General features: G+C 41.5%; 1 protein-coding gene across 1 annotated transcript; it reads left to right on the top strand.

Annotated features, from left to right (window-relative positions):
• Positions 1 to 1,583: 1,583 nt before the first annotated feature.
• asap3 (ArfGAP with SH3 domain, ankyrin repeat and PH domain 3) lies at positions 1,584 to 23,639 on the top strand (the record flags this gene model as incomplete). The annotated part of the gene is made up of 26 exons (XM_079232809.1): positions 1,584 to 1,709; positions 4,792 to 4,864; positions 7,171 to 7,316; positions 8,818 to 8,892; positions 10,056 to 10,105; positions 10,560 to 10,683; positions 11,882 to 11,967; positions 12,311 to 12,386; positions 13,368 to 13,454; positions 13,705 to 13,814; positions 14,719 to 14,788; positions 14,904 to 14,991; positions 15,263 to 15,311; positions 16,068 to 16,234; positions 16,390 to 16,523; positions 16,632 to 16,723; positions 16,827 to 17,007; positions 17,976 to 18,061; positions 18,190 to 18,305; positions 18,397 to 18,464; positions 19,222 to 19,329; positions 19,519 to 19,741; positions 20,249 to 20,483; positions 20,715 to 20,925; positions 21,110 to 21,241; positions 21,650 to 23,639. 26 exons carry the CDS (start codon positions 1,584 to 1,586, stop codon positions 21,722 to 21,724), a joined length of 2,988 nt encoding a protein of 995 aa, XP_079088935.1. The 3' UTR covers positions 21,725 to 23,639.
• Between the last annotated feature and the right edge of the window lie 1,544 nt (positions 23,640 to 25,183).

The raw sequence follows: 25,183 nt of genomic DNA, 5'->3' as shown, positions 1-25,183 counted from the left end.
CTGCTCAATAGGTTAAAGAGAGTTCCCCCCCAGCTTTCCCTCTGGAGACTTTAGTTCACACTTTGAATTGTGGGCTGCCTTCATTTGCTTAAGGACACATAACAGGTATTTGTTTTGTTATCAAGTGATTTTCCCTTTGAGCTTCCGGAGAAACAAGTTTGATAAGCGGTCCTTTCAGCGGCTCTACATTACAAGTTGTGTATGTGAGTAAAATGCAGATATCAAATGCTGTGCATGTGCATTTTTTCTATCTTTGTGAATATAAACACGATACCACTGTGAGTGCACACATTTAATGAGACACACAACTAGTCTGCTTCATTCACTGTGTGACAGAAGCCGAATAAGAAGTAACAGAGAACTGAAAAAAGCGTCACCACAAAGTGAGTTGGTTTATTTATAGGGGTAAAAATAACCTCAAGTTGCCTATAGAGCCGGGACAAATTATCCTTTACAAAAAGCTAATGTACAGGCAAATATGTGGTTTTGTGGTAGAACCAAAGGGAGCCTCTGTATTTGATGCGGCTTCCTAAAATCACCCATCTGCACTTCATTGTGTATTGTATCGCTGCTCACCCCAGAGGCGATGTTCAGTGATACACCTCTTTTCTTTGAGTTGACAGGCTTGACAATGCCAGGCATGCAGGAGTTATGCTCTATACACAACTCTTGTATTTTTTCCACCACTCCGGTGCACTCTTTCCATTTCGTCCCCTCTGTCAGATGATTTCAGAAGTTCAGAGGGGAGAGTCTACAGAAATCCTCCCTCAATGAAAAATGCCTTTTCATGAGATGAAAAGGAAGATGAAGAAGCTTTGGAGACTAAGCCAAAGGAATGGCCAAGAGGGAGTTATACCTCCAAACTCTTGATTAAAGGGCATGTTGCACAGCTGCGAAACCCCTACTTGAGTTGGGATGAACTTGAGCTGAGGCACTGCATGCGTTTCAGTTGCGTTTAGTGCAAAATCCCCGCACATCAAATATTTCTTTTCATCTGTCACATTTGTTTTGGGTAAAACACCAGAGCTTTGAGTGTGTACATCTCAGCCTCACTGCAACGCTCCAGCCAATAAACATCACCTCCTCCAATGAAATGCTTGCCCTTCAGTTTAGTCTCTGAATGAGCTATTATGCATATCCATGGCGACCACCACACTGCAGACTCTCTGGAGTTTGCATAGAAATGAGAAGTAAGAATGAAAGAGACGAGGGCAAGGAGACTCTCTCTCCCTCTCTCTCCCTCTCTCTCTGCCAGAAAGCGCAAACATTCCCACGTGATGATGGAGTTTGCTCCCTCCCTCGCTGGGCGGACAATAGCGTGCTGGCGCACCTCCACGCGCACATATTCGTAGAGCGGAGCCTAAACTCGGTCAGGACACAGGTCCAACTTTACACAACTTTCTACCGTAAAGGCGCTTGCAGTGGTCATTTATCTGGGGAAATACAGTCTCTTTTAGTCGCCTTCTTGCACACAATGGAGGAGCAAACTATGTATCGTTCATCAAATGGGAATTACATGAGCGCGTGAAACTTTGGCTCACTTTTCTCTCCCTAGTGATTGACAGACCCGTTTTGCTTTCAACATGCCGGAGCGAATAAGCATTTCGGACTTTGTTATCCTGACAAACGAGGATATGTCTTCGCCGGGGACTTCAAGTTTTCAGTCCAAAATGAGCGACTGTCGGAACACAGTTTCAACCGTGGATGAGGTGAGAGAGGAAGAGGAGGAGGAGGAGGAAGAGGAGAGACGGTGCAGAGAAACATGCACATTCTGTCTGTTGTTTACCTGTCCTCGTAGCTTAGCATAGCCTGTGTGGCTTTAGCTGAAGCTTCGCGTTGCATTCACCTGTAGACCAGCTCAAGCTTCCCCGCGAGTTTGTTTTAACAGCGCGGTGAAAGTGGACCATTGTTTCACAATGAGCACAGAGATAAATATGAAGGTTTGACAAAACAGTCAATTCCATCCGTTAAAAGCTGTAATAGCTACCTAATGCTAACGTTATACATTGACAATGTGTTGTTTATGAGCATACACTGTGCTGGTTTTGGGGTGACCAGGTGCCCAGATTCTGGTTCTGAACTGGACAATTGGACAGTTCATAGTGTGGTTTTCTGAAATGTTCTTCTTCTTTGCTTCTTTGGCACTGCTTGTTAAGTTCTGTGTGTGTCCTGTGTAGTGGTACTGTCTTCAGAAAAGTCTGGTTTCTGACACTCATGGTTATTCAGTGCAGGCTGTCATTGTTCAGCAGAAAAACAAAGTAAAGGTTACACGAGGTAATGAAGCATATGGAGAGTTTACTTGGCCTTGTCTTCCGCCTCGAGGGAGTCAAACTGAGATGGAGCTCAATACGAACACACACACCCACAGCAGACATGCCTGAAACGTGTGTGGCCCTTTCACAGAATAAGGTATTGTTTTTGTGAGTGTAGGCGTGCTTGAAAGTGTGTCTGTGAATGCCAGTCTCTGCATTTTGTCTGTTTTGAACTGGTACTTTATTGGCCTTGGTCTTTGTGTGTGTCCGTTTGTGTTGGTTTGACATCTATTCTAACAAAACTCCCCGTTGAAGAAGGAAATAGACAGGCTGCTGAATAATCGAAGTGTGCACACAAGTGGATCCTTCCTTGTAACATACCAGTATGGTTCAATGCTCTTCTGTGACCCTCAATGGATCTCTGTCTCGGGGAGAGCTCACATCAGTTTGAATCACCATGGGTTTGCTGTTGCAAATGGGAAACTGAGGATCAGTTTTCTAAAATTACTTATACAACATGTGGGTGGATATGATTTAGTTTCCTATGCAGTAGTAATTCAGTCTATAGTGCAGATATCCTGACATTACACTGATATTGGATGATGGAATCCAGCTAATAAATAACTCAATAACACAGTCTTGTCAAGTTTGAGAGATGAAAGGTCTTCATTGAAGTCTTCATCCTGGCTAGAAAATGACAGCTGAGCAAAGATGACATGGGTTTATAAAGAGTTTTACTCAGCTGTCTGCTTTATTTATCTTGGGATAATACCCTTATTAATGACCATGGCATACTGGAAAGTACATAGCTGGAATAGCAGCTCTGGGGAGGGACATGTTGGAATCCTACACATGTGCACACAGACAGACAGACGCACAGATGTAAATGCAACTGTCACTTTAAAGATAGATATATGGTTATTATGTTTAGTCTTCTCAGTAGAGGCAAGCCTGATTAATGGCTAGGGTAAAGCGTGGTGGACCTGTGTGTGGTTATGGCGGAGGGCAGGGAGACAGAGACACCATTTAGCCCGACACACTCTGCTGCTTGTTACTTATTATTCCTGATTAGAGGCAACGATAAAGGGAGAAAGACGGGGATAAGGAATGGTTTCATTTACTATAACTTCAGCTATAATTGGCTTACTGTAATTTCCAGACATGTTTTTCTGAAGAGCAGATCTAAAGTTTTCCCTCTCACGGTTAACATTTTTGTTGTCGCTTTTCCTGCAGCTAAGTATGTCATCATGCTTGTTAATGTGGTAAATAAGGATCAGATAGCGGTTAGTCACGCACTGCTGACGGCAGTTGCCACACACCCTGAGAACAGGTGAACACAACCTTTCAAATAGGCACAAAAATACTTTTTCAACATCAATACACTTGCAGGTGGAGCTCATTACCCTCTCCAGAAGGGATGTGTGTGTGTCATTTTGTCCGTCTCGACTGAGGGGTGGGTTGTCTGCCCGTTGGTGTGTTTTGTGTTCCCTGATTTATTTCACAAAACTCAACAAACGCAACCTGTTCTATTAACCTGCACCAGCTTGTTTCCACTGTTTATCCCCTGTGTGCCAACCAACTTACCAAGTAGAGGAAACTGCAGCAGCATCAGCGAGCAACTCCCATCTCCAGTCTCCACTAAATCACTTTCCCATTCATTGTCTGTAGGGTTGCATTACAGAACCTACACACACACACACACACACACACACACACACACACACACACACACACACACACACACACACACACACACACACACACACACACATACACACACACACACAACCTTTTAATTAGAGAACTAACACTTAGGGAGTGGACCGGAACAGACTTGGGCATGCAAACAACAACATCATGTAACAAGGCAGAGTCTCTGTTAAGTATAGATTACTGGCTCATTAAAGCTATTTCTAGTGGCATGTAGGTGGAGTGCCGCATGCCTAGCTCAGTAAAACAAGTGTCCTGTATACGGAGAATAAACAGCATGTAGTTTCGAACCTTATTGGTTTGGAAGAGACTAATTATCCAACGACAACGAAACCAACTGATTGCATTTTGTTTACATCGTGTATCGGATGCCTCAATGTGAGAAAGTATTGCTTCAACCTAACAAGTGAAATAAATGCGCTGACGTCATTCAGGGTCACAAATGACGAGACAGACGGTTGTCTTGCTGGCAAGTGCTGACTCACCTGTTCCCCTTAATCAGGCCGTGGGAAAATTAAGCATAACTAATATAAACACACACACCTACTGTAAACCTTGAAAACAGTACAGCAAACACAAATCAAACATTAATTCAGCCTTTTTTATTTTTACATCTATGAAAGATTGTAACCTGTACTCGGGTCTTTGTTTCAAATCAATGAGCCGGACTACTGTTTAGCATAATGGCAACATTGGATTTACAGGATTTTTGCATCAGTATGTATCTTCCTAAACTTAGAGTTATTTACTTAATCATATTAATCTCCTCCATTTTTGTTTTAAATAAAAATGTTCACACCTATATTTGTCTCCTTGTCATTCATTGCAGTCTCTGGAGATGGACCACACATCTCTACAGAGGATGAAGAAGATGATCAAAGCTATACACTCCTCTGGACTCTGTAAGTATCAATGGATCACATAATATAGTGTCATTCACAAAATACATTACTAGTTCAGACCGAGACTCAATTACTAGCTTTTTCCAGAACTTTCAACTGTTGGCGTTGGTTCAGTTGGCTCAATAGCTGTAGTGATTTCATCCACATCACTTTAAGGTCGTCTAATCCATGTTGGTTTAAAGTTATGCATGAAAGTGAATTCTTGACCTTGGAAATGTTACTTTGACAAAACAATTTCAACTTGAGTGCTAATTACTAGCTTTTACAAAGCTTCCATCAGCACACGGACCAGGTGATACGGAAGAAAGCTCCACAGAAACCTTGAGTTGGGATTGCTGTGAAACTACAATTTATCAGGTCAAGATTGAACTTCCATCTCGTAAGTTGCAGTGTGTAAATAAAAACATTACTACAAAATAACATTTGACGAGCTACAAAACCCATGAAGTTGGATGGCTGCCCTTACAAATGAAACAAGTCAACTCTGCAGCTGTTCGGTGCATAGGGGAGCCTCCACATACATCATTGTACAAGACTTAAGATGACATCATGAAGCTCATGTGGGCAGAGGTGTTTATGTGTGAGGCCCATTGTTATGGGACCAGAGTGCGTGGAATGTTTCGTGATTGTGTGTTTATATCCATACGGCGTGTACGATTTTTGCGGTGTGTGTGTTAAAGCAAATGGTATGTGTGGTTTCAGCAACAACGAGGTGCTATACAGTGACCGAACGGATGCACTGGGTCACTAAGTGAATGTTTTGTTAGTGCGTAAGTGTCACAGTACCGGTAAATCACCATAACTTGTATAAAATGTGAGTGTTCACCTCAAAAATGCGCCGGAGAAACAGAGGAATTGCACAAAGTATCCGAAAGTAGGTTTTCTGTGCTCACTTACAAATCTGCTTCCCATTTTGGGGCTGCAACTCATAGTTTTTCGTAAAAATGAGTCAGAAAGCCATCTGCTCAGAATTAAGCAATCATATGTGATCGCCGGCCACATTGTAGCTGTAGAGAAGTGCTCCATGGATCTTCTCCATACGTATTTACTTCTTTAATTCTTCCTCTGTGTCTAACGAGAATCATATGGGTTAGTTCTCGTAATATGACCATGGGAGTGCCCCCCCCTTCTGTCATTATGTTGTTGAACCCCTTAATCAGTCCTGATGTTTATCGACAGTCTGACGCATACAGACACAGTTGTACGTCCGGTTCTCCCCCACGCTAGTTTGATGGTCCGTTACTGTGCAAAGACACACACACACACACACACACACTTAGATGTTCTCTTCTTTCGATCTCGATTCCCATAAACCGCTAAATACCACTTCTCTGCCAAGATGCTGTGGCCTGTGAGTCTGTGTGTGTTCTGGCAGGGGAGTCAAGGAGTTGAGTTGCTCTGCTTGGTATCATTTCTAAAGGTCAACTGTAAAACCATCCCTTCCTCTGTGACGCAGTGGTTTGTTGTCCGATAGGTGCATGCATGTCGTTTGTTATATATTTCTTTATGCAGACATGCAGGCTCAGTCCTTCTGCATCTGCTTGATTTCGTCTCTTGGGCATTGGGTCTGCAGACTTTCCTTAAATTCACAAATTCTGTGGCAAACAACTTTTTTTTTTTTCAACTAGTTAACACAACGATGTCGGTCTGTCTCCCAGCTACCATTTCATATTTGTCTTGAGGTGGAAACTGGAGCAGCAGAGAGCACCAGACTATACTTCCTGCTTATTTCTGCTTTTGTCTGTTTGGTCTGCTTCGAGCACATGTGCAGATGTCCAGGCCATATGTTTCTTTCCTATTTCCTCAAATTGTTCTCCACGATAATTAAATAATTTAATTTTTTCCCAAAGTAATTTGTGATGATTTCCATGGAGCTTGAATTGTAACTTGTGTTGATTAGATGTACTCATCTGAGCCTCACTTTAAAATAGCTGTAGGGTAAAACCTCATTGAGTGAAATGTAAACCAATGTGGTGCCAGTCGAAGTGCAGATTCTTTTCCATCAGCCTCTTTCCACATAAATTAAACAGACTGAGAGCACTCTAAGGTCACGACCCTTGGGAAAGTGACCTATAAGCCCCAGAGAAGCATGGGCCCCGATATGTTTGCCTGTCTCCAGCTCCAGGATGGGTAGAAACCAGTACTAATTTATCCCACATGCTTGTCTTGTTAAAATACTCTGTCACTGCAACAGAGCACGTCAATCTGCCTTCTGAAGATTTTCCCGACATGTAACTCAAGTCTGAGTCACCTTGTAACCGTCGATGTCTGAGTCACTTTATTTGCGTGTGTGTATTGTTTTTCAGCCCACGTCGACAACAAGGAGCAGTATGTTGAGGTGCTGGAGAACCTGGGGAATAGCCACCTGACCCAGGACAACAACGAGGTCTCCACAGGGTTCCTCAACCTGGCTGTGTTTACCAGAGAGGTCACAGCCCTCTTCAAAAATCTGGTGAGGAAAGAGGACAAGAGTGTGACGGAAAAGGGGGAGGGAAAGGAAAGGCTTCCTCAAATTAGCTCTACTAGAAAGTTCAAACCACACATGCAAAACCTAGAGGACCGAGGGAGCAGGGATGAAAATAAAGACAAACATTTAGTTATTTGATCTGAAACGGGATCATGTAAAAAATACCCGCAATAGGAAAGGGGTTTTCAACAGCTGCATGCTCGCCCCTCTTGACTCTGGGGCTGTCTGCAACCCTCCCACTGATAGTTTCTATGGCGATGATAATTCATCCCAGACCTCCACGTGTGAGTTGACACACACACCGTCTAACACACCCCCTCCAATGTGTCACTCAAGGCCTCACAGGGGAGACTGGGTCTTACAGATGTGAGAGGAAGTGGGTCCAAAAGACTAACCAGACGGAGATTTAAGGAGAAAATCAACCTGAGCATGTCCCATGATTCCATGTTTGTCCCTACGCCTGTCATGAGGATTTACGTTTTTGGCTTATCGTACGTTGTGGTTGTTATCTTATGTGGACATAAACCTTATTTTTTTAATGTAAATTACTTATTATACATTTTTTCCATTGCCTATTATTGTACGGTATATTTCGGCTCGTTTAATTGATTATAAATACTATTATATTATCATTATATCAGTTGCATAAAATGGTCTTAAAGTGACATTAATATTGTTTATCGCACATTATTTCTGGAATGATATATGAGCCAACAAAAGTAATCATTGTGACAGTCGCCTACTTGTCCCACTGTTCATACAGGCATGCATGTATTTATGTCGTCTGACAACATGTCCCTTTAGGAGAAGGTATGCACCTGTGTTAGAGCTCCATGTGTTATCTATTAGTTACCTCAACTTTTGGATGCCAAACAATCTTACCAGTGTCCAGGCCCTTGTGTCAATATATGAAGGTCAGCTCTGCAGTCAGTTCACGGAAGTAGTTGGACATTATTTGTGTTAAGAGCAGCTGCAAATCCACCATGATCCTTAAATGGTTTACTGGATACTGGTGGACTGGAGATGATGGATGAATATATGTAGCCAGGCTGCATGTCGTAAAGATGTGAAGTATTTATATGGAGGGGCTTTGTGGTAAATATGTGTTACTGAAAAGCACAACCTGTAGGGGTTATGCTGGTTATTTTGTGACTCATTCTTCCAAGATCCACAGTTCAGTTCAGTTCAAAAACAGTAACAAAAGTAATTGCGTCATGCCCCCATTTGGATCGAAAATCTTAATGGTGTAGATTATCGTCCAGTGTTTTGGTTCCTTTCATGAATCACTAGCTCAAAATGACTGACTCACCATGTTTTTGAATTATCCACACTCATTCCCAGAAATGGGGGTCCATAGGGAGATATGAGTGTGTAATAAAGTGTGTGCATGTGAGTGTTTGCTCATGCTGCAGGAGATAAGGGCCACCTGTAACATTATGTGGAATATTTGACCTTTCTTTGCTTAATTGCTTTTTATATGTTTCAGGTGCAAAACCTCAACAACATCATGGCATTTCCTTTGGAAAATGTGCTGAAGTCAGAACTACGGGACAGCAGACTAGTGAGTCTAGAGTTTATTTTAAATGTATTAAATATCAATAAACTGCTGGCTAAACTGTTATCCACATACTTGTGTTAGAAGAGTGAGAGTACACCTATCTAAAAAGGGGAAATCCACCCTTACTCTTTCTATGATATTTCTGTAATGCCCACTTATATGATGTTTTCATTTGTGAACTTGAACAGGAAAGACATATCCTGAAGCTGATCCATATATCAGGGATGCTCAAAACTGACAAAAAGAAACCCCTTTTTGATATTATGTTACAATATGTTGGAGATTATTATAGGTGCTCCTACCATTTTACAAACAATTATATTTTTAGAAACACTTCTAAGTGCTATAGATGTGATAACCAAGCAGTCTATTTTCCTTTCACTCAGCTACATCCCAATATTTAAAGCGAATTATATAATGTATCTGTAAAGACTGACATTATAATAATATAATATATAATATAATAATCATAACCATAACCATCTGGTCTTTAGTTTAAATTATATTAAATCAAGGTATTGTCAAGCTCTACAGTAAATAAAGGAACAATTTTCAAGACGGCACCATGTTGATTTTATTTGAATGTGGGGCTTTTTTTGCAGCCCAGTAATACAGTCTGCGCTTGTTGATGACTTAAATATCCAAAATGTTTATATCACAATGTAAAATCAGTTTTAGGGTGGATTTCCTCATAGAGCAGGTAATCCTGTCTGTCTTTATTTTAGACGCAGCTGAGCCGGCTAAGACATTGGATAAGATCAGGCTGTTTATGAAGATTAATGAGTAAGACTGAGTTATGATCCAGTACTGAACGGCTCTGTCTTGCTCAGTCTTTGTCCTTTTGTTTTGCTTCGCTGACAGACTAGTGAGTAATAACAAGCTAATGCTTCAGTCGGCTCCTGTCACTGCCCTGTCTTTTGAAACAGCTGATTCCACAGCTGAACATTGCTTCACTGTAACTGCGAAAGAAGACAAAGTGCTACTGGAATCTCGTTTAGCCAGATAGCAGACTAGTTAGCATAATGTGAGTAATCGTGTCTCTGGGCATGCCCTGTCTGGTTCTATTCAGAGCTACGCAGATAAAAACCAGTTCACCTGACTGTATGTGGACTAGTAACTCTGATTAACTATGTACATTAAACTCTTGTCTTGTCTTGTATCTACAGGAGCTCAAGAAACAGATGGAGAAGAGTTGGAAGGAGTATGACATGAAAATGTAATTAGCCATACACTTAATTTGTTACCGTACATTCATATGGGGACATATTGTCTGACTGTAGTCTACTTCGTTATCTTTAAGCCTAATTGCTTCATGAGAGAAGGAATTGAAGCCGAAGGAGAGTCACGTGTCACATATTCAGTTCTTGCTAGAGTGAGGTTAATATGATAATATTTCATTCCCCATGGCCTTTATGCGTTACATTACTATAAAATACACTTTGCATCCCTTATTTGATCTCATTCTGACGGTGGACAGTGGTGTAAAGTGTTTTATCATGTTGAGAGTGCACCTCTCTGATTTTCCCCTTCATCCAACTTCCTCTATGTGTTAATCCTTACAGAAAGAGAGTCAATCATTACAGATACAATAATTGTGAAGTACACAGTGCACATACTTGATTCTTTCTTACTTTTGCTTCCCCCCCCTCATCCTTCCCTCCCCCCTCCAGTGGAAAGCTAGAGAAGGAGAGAAAGGAGAAGACCAGGCAGCTGGGTCTGATCAAAACAGAGGGATCAGACGGCGGGGAGGACATGGAGAGAGAGAGACGGACCTTTCAGCTGCAAATGTGTGAGGTGAGGGATTAGTGCCAGTCAAAATACCAGACCCAGGCACCTTCCCCATACCTCAAGTCATGATTTAGTTCACATGGGTGGTCTGCTTTGTGGATTCCATATTCCATCCATGGTCGACTGCATGGCCAGGGTCGATGCCTTTTGCGTTTCTCCTGTACTTCCTATGATGGAAAAAACATGTTTTAGAAAGACATACATGACTTGTTTGCATTTTGCAGAGTTCCAGTGGTTATACACATTAGAAAGTGCAGTTCAAAGGCAGATGAAAAGCTTGTCTAATGCTCTGCCAGTGCTGTTACATGCAGCCTCAGCTTAATGTGTTAGTGCACATGTAGAAAATCCTGAAAAAAAAGAAGAAAGTCTAATCCTGACTGAAACCAGCTGTTGAGACAAAGAGGAGAGGCAGGGCAAATGGAACTTCCACTTGTTGTAAACCGCTCCAACCCTCCGTCTCTCTGTCTGTTTATCGTCCTTTCTTTCACACTGCACACATAAAAACACTCAAGCTCACAGAATTATTCAAAGGACAGAAACCCCTAACTGAGCCTGTCTCTGCTTCAGCTTCAAAGAGACACAGATGGATTCAGATTTTGGTTTTATGGTGCAGAGAATACTGTCATTCCGTCCACACAGAGACGCTATGCGTCTGTGTTGTATATCAATGTGAATAATTGTCCGAGAAAGTATGGATATTAAAGATGTATAGTCGAGGATAAATCGTAAAGTGGCAATTAAGATTTCAATCGCGGTTAATTTGGCGACACCCTTTGTACTGGTTGTAATTGCAAATGCTGTTTAATACTATAGGTCCCATAATACTGGGGGGCAGTAAAACAAACAAACTAATGTCATTTTAATAAAGAAGTCGGTCAATAATTAGCCTTTTTCCATCATACTTTGAGAAACCGTGATTCACATGGCATGAGTTTGCAAACATTAGAGGTCGCCTGCAGCTGTTAACGGCTCACTTTGGCTGCTCCATTTTGTTCCATTGCTAATGCAATATCTCAAACGAATGTTGTCAAACATTTTGAAAAATAACTACATTTCTGATGATCGATAGCGGCCAGTGTCAAGTTCACTGACTAACGCATTGTGACCACTTCAAAGTGAACTTGTGTTTCCATGGATCCATCTGGCATCATGGAGAGCTGACATTTTTGGATTGTTTTTTAAAAGTTTTTGTTCATGCTTTCAGTATCTTTTGAAGATCCAGGAGCTCAAGGTGCGTCAGGGCCCTGATCTTCTCCAGAGCCTCATCAAATACTTCCAGGCCCAGCTCAGGTCAGTCTCAGATGATTTTTGTTTACCTTGTTGCCATTTTGTTCTGCATGTGAAATAAGAACCAGAAATATTCTGGCCTGAAAAACATATGGATTTGATTTCTACATCTGGGTTTCAGTGAGGGATTTTGCTAAAAAGTTGAGGTTCATTAATTTTTCTTTACTAGCTGTTATTGTATAGTTGTTAACCATTAACCTATATGAATAAAACCAAGAGTTTTATGTGGGAATGAAGTTACTTATACAGCTTTAGCATGGGATGTTTTGGTTGGTGTGGACTAGAATATTTGGACCATCATATAAGTACCATCATGACTCAGCATTTGTTCTTTCTCTGTTCTCAGTTTCTTTCAGGATGGGCTGAAAGCTGCAGAGAATCTCGCTCCCTTTATCGAGAAGCTTGCTGCTTCTGTTCACACGGTAAATACACAGAAGCTGCTGCTGGTTTGCCAGTCTACCTGCATTATACCAACCAGTGTGTTAACCATCTAGTGTCTGCAAGCAGTATTGTTATTATCCAACTTTGTTATGATTTCAAAAGATTATTCGTCATGATTAAGAGGTCAGAGGTTACGGTCTGCCTCAAACGGATGTTTCACAATTTACAAAACACATGCACATAGTGTACATATTTATGTTATCATACCCCCATTCCTCCCTTACACTTTACTTGTTTTCTTAATTTGTCAGCCATTCTTTCAGTCACAGTAGGTCAAACTGTGTTTAAGAAGGCAGTAAAGCTCTCACTGTAAATCACAATGTGTTTTAGTACCTCCTATAGCACTTTTTCCTCTGTTCCTCTCCCACCACAGCCAAACCCAGTCCCCCCCCCCCCAGCTGAGCCCACAGGCAGAGACTCTTATTGCAGCCTATTCCCAAAAATCTTCATTCCTTCCCTGATGCACACCTATTTCTCCAACCACTCCGACGGATTTCCAGTCTCTTTTCTGGATCGAGCCCTGGAAACAGACTGTTAACTGTGACACTAAGAACGTTAGAGGTTTTTCTGGTTGTGCATAGGCAGGACCCGCTCAGACATGCCAGACCTCATCCTTAAGAAGGAAATTCAGACAAATTCTGTGTTATGGCTCCCTGGAAAAATGCTGAAATAATTTAGTTAAACAGGCTTATGTACCATGAAAGACTGGTCACTTTGCTGCTGCTTTAATACAAAATACACAACCTCCTAGGACGACACACCCCAGAACTAAGCTCTGTTCTGCATTATTTAGGCCATTACATAAAGCTCTGATGTTATTCCACACCCAATTCTTGGAACAAATGAAATAAAAAAAACATTGCGTTTGATAAAACAAAAGAACATATTGTTCTTCCACTAAATTCAACGTTTTTTTTATTTCCTCAATTGTACAAACTGACTTTTGTGGTGTGTGTTTTTAGGTGCGTGTGGATCAGGACGAGGAGGTAAAACAACTCACTCAGTTGAGAGATTCTCTCAGATTACTCCTGCAAGTGGAGGGGAAAGAGGTATGCTTATTTATAATGTCTCTTGCTTTACACATTATATATAAAGTACTTTACATTTGCAGATGTAATATCTTCAGTGATACTGTTTAAGCATATGTACAAAATGTGGGCTCTGTAATGTCCAGTGGCAGACGGCTTTAATTGCTAGTTGAAGCTATTGGATTACTTTGTCTTGCCACACTTGTTTTAGATTTTCAGAGCTGGCCTCAAGCTTTTGAAGTGAAGTCCTAAATCTCTGTTTGTATCCTAGGAGTATCTGAACAGGAAGAACTCTGGCAATGGGTATAGCATCCACCAACCACAGGGCAACAAGAAGTATGGAACAGAGAAATCTGGCTTCCTGCTCAAGAAGAGTGATGGGTGTGTAAAATCATTAGCGACAGTGACCACAGTTATAAGACAAGTATTGTAGTAGAATAGAAAACACATGGTACACAAGAATACAATATGTGCACGACATTAAAAAAGTCCAGTAAAGCCTATACATAATAAGTATTGTTACATCAAAACATCCCGGTTTACTTTCATGTTAATATCCCAAAAATTATACTGTTTTTAACGTGATAAACTTTGCTGTCGAGGGCAGTTCTAATCAGAGCTGAGGGAAGAGAAAGCAAGTAAGGCATGGGGAGAGAGAGAGAGAGAGAGAGAGAGAGAGAGAGAGAGAGAGAGAGAGAGAGAGAGAGAGAGAGAGAGAGAGAGAGAGAGAGAGAGAGAGAGAGAGAGAGAGAGAGAGAGAGAGAGAGAGAGAGAGAGAGAGAGAGAGAGAGAGAGCGCGCAGGGGGATATTCAGACTGTGTCCACCCCACCTGGTCCTTATTATTGCGAGATGAAGATTCAAGCAGGGGCCCCTCCTGTGGAACTTATTGGCAGACTTGCCAACTGAACGGATCCAGCTTTTGCAACACACACACACACAGACAGCTTGATTACAGTATGATAAGGAGAGCGGATGTGGTTCTGTAGAGTGAATGGGAGACGAGGCAGAGCAAACCTTCCTCTGGCCTCTGACAAAACAGAAGACGTTCTCAGCCTTTTTAACTGATTCAATCAAGATAATGAAAAACTGTAGTGCTGTAAACAGGAGTTAGCTTGGCCAGCACTGTGGTGGAGTTCACCATTATGCAACAGTATCACTTTAATGTACTGCACATGAATCCTTCAGGTTGATGATGTTACGTCAATAGTTTGTGTATAAAATCAGTATATTCTTTTCTCACGTTTTTTCTTTTCTTCTTTCCCCTTTTGGCATGGCATCCCGCAGGATCAGGAAGGTTTGGCAGAAGAGGAAGTGTGGAGTGAAATTTGGCTGCCTGACAATTTCCCACAGTACGGTGAGGACAAATGGGCCAAGCTGCCACCAAGCATTCAGATTCAGATCACAGTGTCATCTGAAAGCTGTCCAATTCTCCAGCACATGCTCACATTAGCATCTGTGTCTATCTTCAGATCAATCGACCGCCAGCCAAGTTGAACCTCCTGACCTGTCAGGTGCGACCAAACCCAGAGGACAGGAGGACCTTTGACCTGGTCACTCGTAGGTTCATTCTTAACTTTTGACCCGTAACACTTAACCCTCCACATATCATCATTAAATACTCTTAAGAGTCATGTGCAGTGCAGCTGTGTGGAAGCGTGCCTATTTGGTTAATAGAAACTTGGACCAGACACATTTCATTTGGGATGGATGCCAGAGATTTCTCATGATTTAATTTAATGTGCTATTTTTAAACTCCATCTTCTGTTGATTCTTTTTTTTTCTTAAAACATACTGACATCATCTAACCACCATTTCTTCGTCTCCATAGATAATCGGACGTACCGTTTCCAGGCAGAAGACGAACAGGAATGTATGATGTAAGTGTTGACACTACTGTAACCTGCTAACGCGATTCACTTTCTTAGCTATTGTATTTGTTTTTTCTCTAAGCAAGTTGTTACATGTCATGCACCTTTTAATGAGCTCATGTCTTTTATGGGAAATACGCACTTGAAGAGAAGGCAGAGGAGTAAAAATGAGTATTTAGTCTGGTCATGTATGCAGTGAAGTACAAGGCTGACAATACCCAAAAAGGGAGAGAGACTAAATGATACAGAAAGAAAACGCTGCCTTTTAGGAGCCCACTGGGCCAGCTGGTTTTGGGTGGGACTTCTCTTTCCAGCCACAGATGGCAAGTAAGGGAGCTTTGTGTTTAGTGATGTGGGGATTGAGGGGAGTGCATGGGGGGTTTTCTGTCCCTTACCCTTCCCTTGTGTGGGGGCCTCCGGGCAGATTCTTTGATGTGTGAGGTCAGCAACGGAGGGAGATGGAAATGGTTTGAAGGGAAATAGAGAACCGGAGCTTCATAACGAGATTCAGTATGAGTCCGGGTGGTAGAAAGTGAGAGTGATGATGACTTATCACTCGGCAGCTGAGCAAAAACACACGCAAAACACATGGTGGACAACTCCTGATCGTCTAGGGAAAAGAACGATCAATCTTTTGGTTCTCTTGGTGACACAAACTGGCTTTCCCTCCAAGTGAACAGTTTCAAAATGTGGAAAGTGGGGGCGAAAATATTTAGCATCTTTTATTTACTTATTGTTTTCTGTGTCTGTGCCCCTGTACTTAAGTTGGGTGTCAGTGCTGCAGAACAGTAAGGAGGAGGCCCTGAACACGGCATTGGTAGGCGACCAGCTCCACCTCCCGGACAGCGGGCTCCAGGAACTTTCTCGAGGCATCATCGCAGAGCTTCGACAGATGCCTGGCAACGAGGCCTGCACCGACTGTGGAGCACCAGGTCAGCCAGTCGTTGTTGTTGATTATCAGGATCAAATAACTAACCAGTTTCACTTATTTTATGATCATGGCCAACATTCACAAACGCTTATCAATTCAAAGTGTGTTTTTATAGTGTTATTGGTTTCACATTATCTTTGTGTCTGTGTATCTCAGATCCAACATGGCTGTCCACCAATTTGGGCATCCTGACCTGTATAGAGTGCTCTGGCATCCACAGAGAGCTGGGTGTCCACTACTCCAGGATCCAGTCACTCACCCTGGACCTACTGAGCACCTCTGAGCTTCTGGTACTAAATATACCCCTGGATTTCCTAATTAGACTTCATGATAATGTCTTCCTTTCATTGAAATGCTTTAATATCACATTGTTGTGGCTGCACTGTGTGTCCCTTCAGTTGGCTGTCAGTATTGGCAACACCAGATTCAATGACGTCATGGAGGCAGGCCTTCCAAATGACACGGTCAAACCATTGCCACAAAGTGACATGTGAGTCCCTGATTTCTGTTTAACTAACAATCTGATTGTTCAAAAGTAATAAAAGACCATTTGGTGATGTATATCTATTGTATTTTTCATTAAAATGTGCTAGGAATGCCAGAAAGGAGTACATTGTGGCGAAGTACGCCGAGCGCCGGTATGTCCTGCGTAGAGAAGAAGCAGACCCCAGCCGGCTGCATGACGCTGTGAGGAGTCATGACCTCACTTCTCTTCTCCAGCTCTACGCTGAGGGAGTGGACGTTTCCAAACCGCTCACCCTGCCCGATGGACAGGTGAGGATAATTTACAGCCACAAGTGGATTTCCGTACCGGCATTTCTTCCCGACCTGTGTCCCGTTAGGGTGGGAATGTGTGGAGTAAATTCATACAATCTCCTGACAAATTTAAACTCTCACAGATGTCATGCATTTAGGATGAATGGCCGCTGCATCCCGACAAGGCCGCCCACCGGGCTTGTTTACAGCTCCACATACATTGGTGCAATGTTTAAAAAAGTTTCTAACATGTTCATGTCATTTTAGGACTTTGATGAAAATTGCTTAAAATAGAATCAAATCCTAGAAGTGTTAAAAGAAATGCCACAACATACAAAATGGAGGGGGGGTGTGGACAGTTATAGTATGTGAAAAATGTGTTAATTGTCCTCTTGTGTGCACGATCCATGTGGGTGGGTAAATCAAAGGCCCTCCCATCTCTTCTGGCCTCTAGCTCAATCGTCCTCATTTTATGTCTCCTAAATGCCTCGTCTTCTCGTCTTTAATCACGTTCCACCCTGCCTGTCATACACTTCCTGCTCAGCATAAGCAGTCTGTAACAATGCTGACTCCACTGTGTGCGTACGTGTGTTTGTTTGTTTTGGTCGGCCCTCGTTTATTATTTCAGCTTTAAGGTCAGAGCTCGCGTCTCTTGAGAAAAAGTGAGACGAGCTCATTGAATTACGCAGGCACTTCTCTTCCTCTCCTGCCCCTCCTTTTGCACTTCACATAAACAGATAATGCTTAAAGCTCGAGGCATGTTTTCACTTTGTAACACGAAACACAAATTAGATGTGTCACAGTCAGCCTCCGACATTACCTCCTCTCGTAAGCTTGTTCCGTATCTATAGACTCGATGGTCAGAAACATAATACAGCCACTTGATGTACTGACTGACAGTGACTGAAAAGGTTTTGTAAAGATGGACAACCTTTTATGAGGGTCAACAATGTGGCTTCATTCGTGCTCTTTTCTTCCTGTTTAAGGGGATCAAAGAGACAGCTCTTCATCTTGCGGTGCATCTGGAGGAAAGAAGCTCTCTGGCACTTGTGGACTTCCTCTGCCAGAATAGGTCAGACGCTGACAAGTAGTCATGGATGATTTGTATCTCTTTTGCATGAAGAGGATTAAGTGCTTTATCGGTATTGTACACTCCTGATATTTAACACCTTCTGCCCATACTGTATGTTCACGCTACAGCAACTGCCTGGAGAAGAGAACAGCAGAAGGAAACACAGCTCTTCACTACAGCGTCCTGCATCACAAGCCTGAGTCTCTCAAGTTACTGCTCAAAGCAAAGGCAGCCCTACACACAGGTAACTTATTTTAATCCATTTACTCTGTTTTTCTTTCATCTGGTGTAATAAATAAATGCTAAACCATTTTCTTTTTTTAAATACCCTATAGTGAACTCTGCAGGAGAAACGGCCCTTGATATTGCACGGAGGCTGCAGCATGCGCAGTGTGTCGAGCTGGTGAGACCCCACTTTCTCTCTTTTTTAGATTCAGCTTCAAGCTTTAATTCATAAATTCTAAGAACACACACAGTAAGGAGGTCAATTCCACTGAGGAATCAAGTTTCAACATTAAAATGTCTACCAGAAAACAAAACAAGACAACTTCCACAGCTAGAAATACTACCTTGAAATAACTCCCCGTGCAGCAGAGCTATGCTAAGGACTCACTCCCAGGACAAGGAATCTTATCCTCATCGGGTCCCAGTGTGTATCATTTATAAGCTGTTTTTATTTTCTTACCGGCAATCTGCCCTACTGAATCAGACCTGCCTTATTGAATCAGACCTGCCTTGTGTAACATCTTGTTTGATTATGCACAACCTTCTTTCACAAGGTTGTTGTGTCGAGATTGAAAAAAGTTACACAAATAAGCAGCTTTGAAATTCAACCTGTTTACTTATTGGATGGATTTATTTAATCTTTTATTAAGATGATCTGTTTTTAATATGAAATCTGCTTTGGCCTCAGGACTTTTGTTATTTAATTTAACTGGTTTGGTCTTTCCTTTTCTTTTTTTTTAAACCTCTGCTGAACCCAAGGTCACCCTGATATGACCATGATCATTTCCAGTCAGGAGGTAGTTTTTATTATTAGGTTTTTCCCAACTTGCAGAAGGAGGTTTGATCTATTGACGTATATTCCTGCCTATTTTTGTAACTGCACATTATTTATTTTTCCATTGTTTGAGTGTTTGGTGCTTCTGTATGTTTTTTAGTTGGAGCTGGCCCAGAGTGGGAAGTTTAACTCTCAGATCCATGTGGAGTTCATGTGGGAGACACAGTCTCAGGAGTTTTATGACAGCGAGGATGACCTGGATGAGAGGGTAAACAACACACACAGCCACTCTCATTACTGGCTTTGACCCTTTTATAGCCTTTTTGGGAAGAACATCATAGGGGTTTTCCTCTGCAATCTTCTCTACTAATGAGAAAAGGGCAATACAAATAAATTAAACAAAGAATGTTGTGAAGAAACTAGAAATGACCTTGTGCTCCTTTCCACTTTCTTCCAGGTGAGCCCATTACCCAAAAACCGCTCTCCTCTATCCGCAAATGGAGGTGGTGGAACTTCCTTTGCCCGCTGGAGCATGGGTAATGGTGCCAGTAGTAATGCTGGAAGCCGGCCATGTCAGACATATGAGAATCTAGACTTTCTATACAAAAATCCTCCAGCCAACAGCGCCCCCTCTGGAACATCAATGCCTCCACCACTGCCAGTTAAATCCATCCTGAGAGGTGAGCTATTGCAGTGTACAGTATATGGCTTCTTTGTATTATAAAAAAATACCCCAATAACATTTTTTTTTTTTTGAAGGGATTAATATGCAATTAATTAGAGTTTTTTTTTTTTACCATAACATGCACTGCTCTCAAAACTGTCAAAAAACAATTATGGTTTGTTAAACCTGTTTCTATGATTGCAAATGTTCCAGTATTGTTCCCATTGTTGCACTTTGTTTATTGTTAAATGTTTATTGTTGTTATTGTTAAATGTTATGCACCTCCCGCCAGGACAAATTCCTTGTATGTGTAAACATACATGGCAATAAATGGCTCTGATTCTGATTTATAATATTGCTTACATGGCATAATCAATGCATGGTGCCAGTTCAACACATATTAGGTTTTCATTTGAGGTAGTTTGTTTTTAAGTGAATTAACTCAATTAAATGGATGTTTAACGCATACAATTTACAGTGTTGCGCTTGTTCAAATTCTTTACATTGCTTTCCTCCTCCACAGGTCGCTCAGACCCCCAGATTTCCATTACAACAAAGGATGGCAACCCCCTAACACGACGTTGCTCTAGCCCAGCCTCCAACTCCTCCAGTCCCCAGACACAGGCGAGGCATAGGCCCCCTTCACCCAATACAGAAGGCCCAGGCCAAGGGGCGAGACCACCAAGGTCCCCCCATGGACAGGGAGCTCAAAGCAGTGTCACGCCAACATCCTCTCAGAGTCACATAGGGCCCGTCAGGTGAGACTGCACCGCTAGAATGTGATAACACATTTATAAAGAAGGCCAGTGAAAGAATACAATTAGATTTGATGTCACATCTAATAACAATTCTAACCATTTCCTATCCTTAGGTAATACTTTACTATTACACAGATTAATAACATTTTCCAGCTATGCTCTGTTTTTGACGTGTTTAAAAACCAACTCGATATGACAAAGGCCTTGTTTGATGTTTCATGACTTCTCCAGTTCAGAGAAGACCACATCATATCGTCGGACCAGCAATGGAGGAGCCAACCTAGCGAAATGTGGTGTGTTGTCTCCAAGTTGTGTGGGCAGCCAGGAGGAGCTTTACTGCAGCTTAGTGGGTAATAGTCCAGGCCTCAGCCCAGCTCCAGCTCCAGCACCACCACCCTCACCTACAGTGACTTGTGTCCCACGACCCCGCAGGAATGCGATGGTAAAGATCACCTGGAAGCCTCTTTCTATTGCATTCAGCCTGTATTCAGTCCTTCATGTTACAATCTTCAATTACACTGAGCTTCTTTTGCCTGTGGAGCATCAGACAAAAAGCCTGTGAGATTTCACAGTCAATATAAATTTGCTGGTGGAGCTCTAGAAAATATATTACATGTCTCCTTCAGGTTTCTGGCAGCAGGCCACATCAGAAGCGTGTCAAGGCTTTAGTTGACTGCAGGGCAGTCAGTGCTGAGCAGCTTGCCTTTTTCAAAGATGAGATCATTGTGGTCACAGCCACTAATGACCCCCACTGGTGGGTAAGTGCAACTACAGCTTATTGATTTTTTTTTTTTTTTAAAGGTGCCTTGTAGATTTAACAGGAAGGGACATATCATTGACTATTCATATGTGCTCTTTTCATGAATATTACATGACTCTTTTGCTGAATTACCTGATACATAGCTGCACTACAACTACAGTTTACTAATCAATAAGTGAGAGATGTTTCAATGTACATATTTACATGTGTGAGTAGTTTAATATGTAATGCTTAGTATTACATATTGCTGACAAGTACTGTGTAGGTTCCTTTTCTCATTATTGTTTGATATTTATTGTATATTTTGCTTTGCTCATTATCTTTGTCTTTTCTGCTCTAAGCTTCTGTAACAGGAAAATGTCCTGCTGTGATTAATGAAATCCTCTATTTATCTGTATCCTCACAGGTTGGTCACATAGAGGGGGACCCACCCAGGAGTGGGACCTTTCCTGTCAACTATGTCCACAAATTAACGGACTGAAGGGACAGGGAAATATGAAACTACTGTATGGCAACATAACAGAAACTGAACCAGCATGGGATGCTTACTGGAAACCCAATTTCATCACAGTGGACTTATCTTCCAGAGTGGATCTATTCAAACTAGAGGGTTTGAGCTACCTGAGAATATCTCACATGAGGATATACGTGCCACAAGATACCTCAGGATAAATGGCACTGTTTTAGGAATTTATAACTTTTTAAACATATTCTGGAAACCAACAAGGGAACCGAAGGCTCATTCCAAGGACAATATCCCCCCACCGTTGGCCTATTCTTGTTTTTTAACTGCAGTTGTCTAAAAACATGAATCACTAGGTACGAAGGCATTTTTTTGTTGGTGTAGAAACTGCTCTATTATGTCCATTTAACTAGTAATTAAACATCATATTGCAGGTGTTTAAGTTGTCTATACTGATCTAGGATTTGTAACTTGAGGCCAAACTTACCTGTCGGGCAAAACACCCTTTAAGGCACTTTAAACTCATTGAGGAAAAAAAATCTTCTGAAGAGTTGGCAGCATTAATAATGTAAATAGTTAGAGAGCCCTCGATTTAAATCATAGTATACCGAGACTTGGATTTGAGGTTTGAACCTGCCCAGTGTCTATTGCAGCCTGCCCCGGGACTCTAAAAGTGGCGTTGTGCCTGCCAGTCTGTCTCCAACAAAACGGCAGGCGCCTAGGAAGAGATCTGAAACTTTAGCTCAGCCATCTCGACTCTGGGCACAGCTCCCGGCCTGCAAGGAGAGTGGAGGATAGGATCCAGTTTCTTCTGGCTCCAGACAGCTGTCTCAGGAGGACCTGGAGTAACGACAGTGTGTTTCAGAAAAAGAAAATACTCTCTGCAGAAATGGCACTCAAAGAGAGCTTGTTAGCAGCTGCACCCCACTGCAGTAATTAGTTCACACACACTTACTGTGGACACATGTGCATCACATACGGTATACAGGACACAAGCACACTTGCACTTACATTACACAGAATAGATTTAGGAACCTTTTAAGGAAGAGAGCTGGGGGAGGGGTTTAACTGCTCCACCTTTTTTATATTAGTGACAAATGTAACACATTTCACAGATATTACACATCATTTGTTGTACAAACTTGTATATAAATGTCCATTGATGTACAGTATATATCACCTGTTTTCTCAGATGTTATGCATTATACAGGATTATATTATTACAGTATTACTCCATGTTGGTAATTTGATGTCCTCAAATCTAATGTCTTGTGTTCTATTTCATTAGTTGTCTAAATGGCTGTCGGTGAGAAAAAAGCAGGGAATAAACACAGATGCATCCTCAGTGTTCAGTGAGGATCCTGTTGCAGGTGCAGTGCGTAGTATTTAAGGCAATCTAGTGGCAGAAATGGAATATACTATTAAGTATGTTTTCTTTAGTTTTGTTATCACCTGAACATTGTAATCATGTTTTTGTTGCCTTTTTAGAATGAGCCCAATCGTTAATATCTACATCTACATTTGGGGTCCTCTAGACGGACCCAGCTGCCATGATTCTACAGTAGCCCAGAATGGACAAACCAAACACTGGTTCTAGAAAGGGCCATTAGCGTTTTTGTGTTGGCCACCTAAACCTAATTACAGTTGGTTGTAAACTCCAACCTCAGCTCTAGATGCCACCAAATACTACACACTAGACCTTTAAACAAACAAGTCTGTTTCCTTGTCACTCTTTCTGCCTCTAGCCTTGTTATAGTGTTGATGTATTAAGCAAACAAATCAGGAGACAGGCATGTTATCAGATCAATTCAAAGCAGGACATGACTGCATTAAAGTACAACTGTGAGTAGGAACTCTTGTCAATTGTAAACAATAATAAATCAATTCATATAAGGCAGTCTAATTGTAAATACACATACAACATGTTTAATAAAGTGCCATACAGTCTTATAGTGTGTATTAGGTGATATTTATTTCTGTATCTGTTATGAGTAAAATAGACTAATGTATTATGATCTGGTTTTAAGCCGGATCACATCTCCAGACCAAAGGTACTGAGTCCTTAATCCTCAACACAAGGACACGTCGCTGAAATGAATAGCGAATGAGGGCACATGTAAAAGCTACTTCCTAGTAATGCGTATAAATGTGCATAAAACTCATTGTGACAGGTCTTTAGTGGCTGTGATAATGTTGTGCACACTTGTACAAATGGATACACATTTTGTGGACCTGGATTAAGCAATATGTTATGGCGACTGTTATTCCACATACACATAGCCAATGTCCAATAATTCAAAATCCATTAACTCAAACTAATTTATGAACATTGATTACAAATGGACTTGCATTTATATAGCACCTTTCGAGTCTTCTGACAACTGAAAACACTACATGCCAACATTTACCCCATATACACATTCATACTCAGATGGAAGAGTAACATTATTATATTACAAACTATTTAATTTGGAAACACAACTTCATTCATTCCTATTTTGATGTTATTGTCCATTGATGTACTCTCCCAGGATAGTCCTTTCTTAAGAAAAAACTATTACATCTAAGTTCTGGCCTATAGTAAAAGAGTAGTCAGAGTACCATTGTGTAATTAAAATACACAAACGTGTAAGAAAGGCCTGTCCAAAAAACAACAACAGCATTACTCTCAGTGAAACAAGGTAAATAACCAAATTTTCTGGAATCCAAATTGAATAAAACTGAACAAATGGACCCTTTGTAAATACATGTTGACAGTTGCTCTTCTTCCTACACTTTCTGGCATCCTCACAGCTCTTTGTCCTGCTTCTACCCTCTATAAAGTCTATACCTTCCATTCTACATCTCTCCCTCCATCAGTTTTCTTTCGATCTGTCTTTCCTACCAGCCTCATTTGTTCACCATCCGCATGTTACTTCTGTTGTGAGCCTCCGAACCAGAGCCAGGATGATGAAATACCAACCTGTCACTTACATAACCGGTCACTTCACTAACAGCCAGGATAATAATGCCACGGCTTATTCTCTCTCTCTCACACACACACACACACACACACACACACACACACACACACACACACACACACACACACACACACACACACACGCACACACACGCACACACACACACACACACACGCACACACACACGCACACACACCACACACACCACCATTATGCTGGCCACACTGACGTTTTCACATTTGTATGACATTTATATGTTATGACTTTTTGTATGATGTACTATACCATGACCTTTTAAAAAAAAAAATGTTACAACATTCCATGCGATTACCTTTTTTTAGGATTTCTTACAACAGACTATATTGTTTTTTATAAAACATACTATACTTCTTCATGACATTCTATGCTGTGACATTTTTATGAAATACTATACTATGCCTTTTTTGCGACATACTATAATATGAAAAATTGTAAGACATTGAAGGACCTACTAAACTTGGACTTTTTAATGACA

This window comes from Taurulus bubalis (genome assembly GCF_910589615.1).
Source record: "Taurulus bubalis genome assembly, chromosome: 1".
In the NCBI taxonomy this organism is placed as follows: domain Eukaryota; kingdom Metazoa; phylum Chordata; class Actinopteri; order Perciformes; family Cottidae; genus Taurulus; species Taurulus bubalis.
This window is presented reverse-complemented; position numbering and strand designations above follow the sequence as displayed.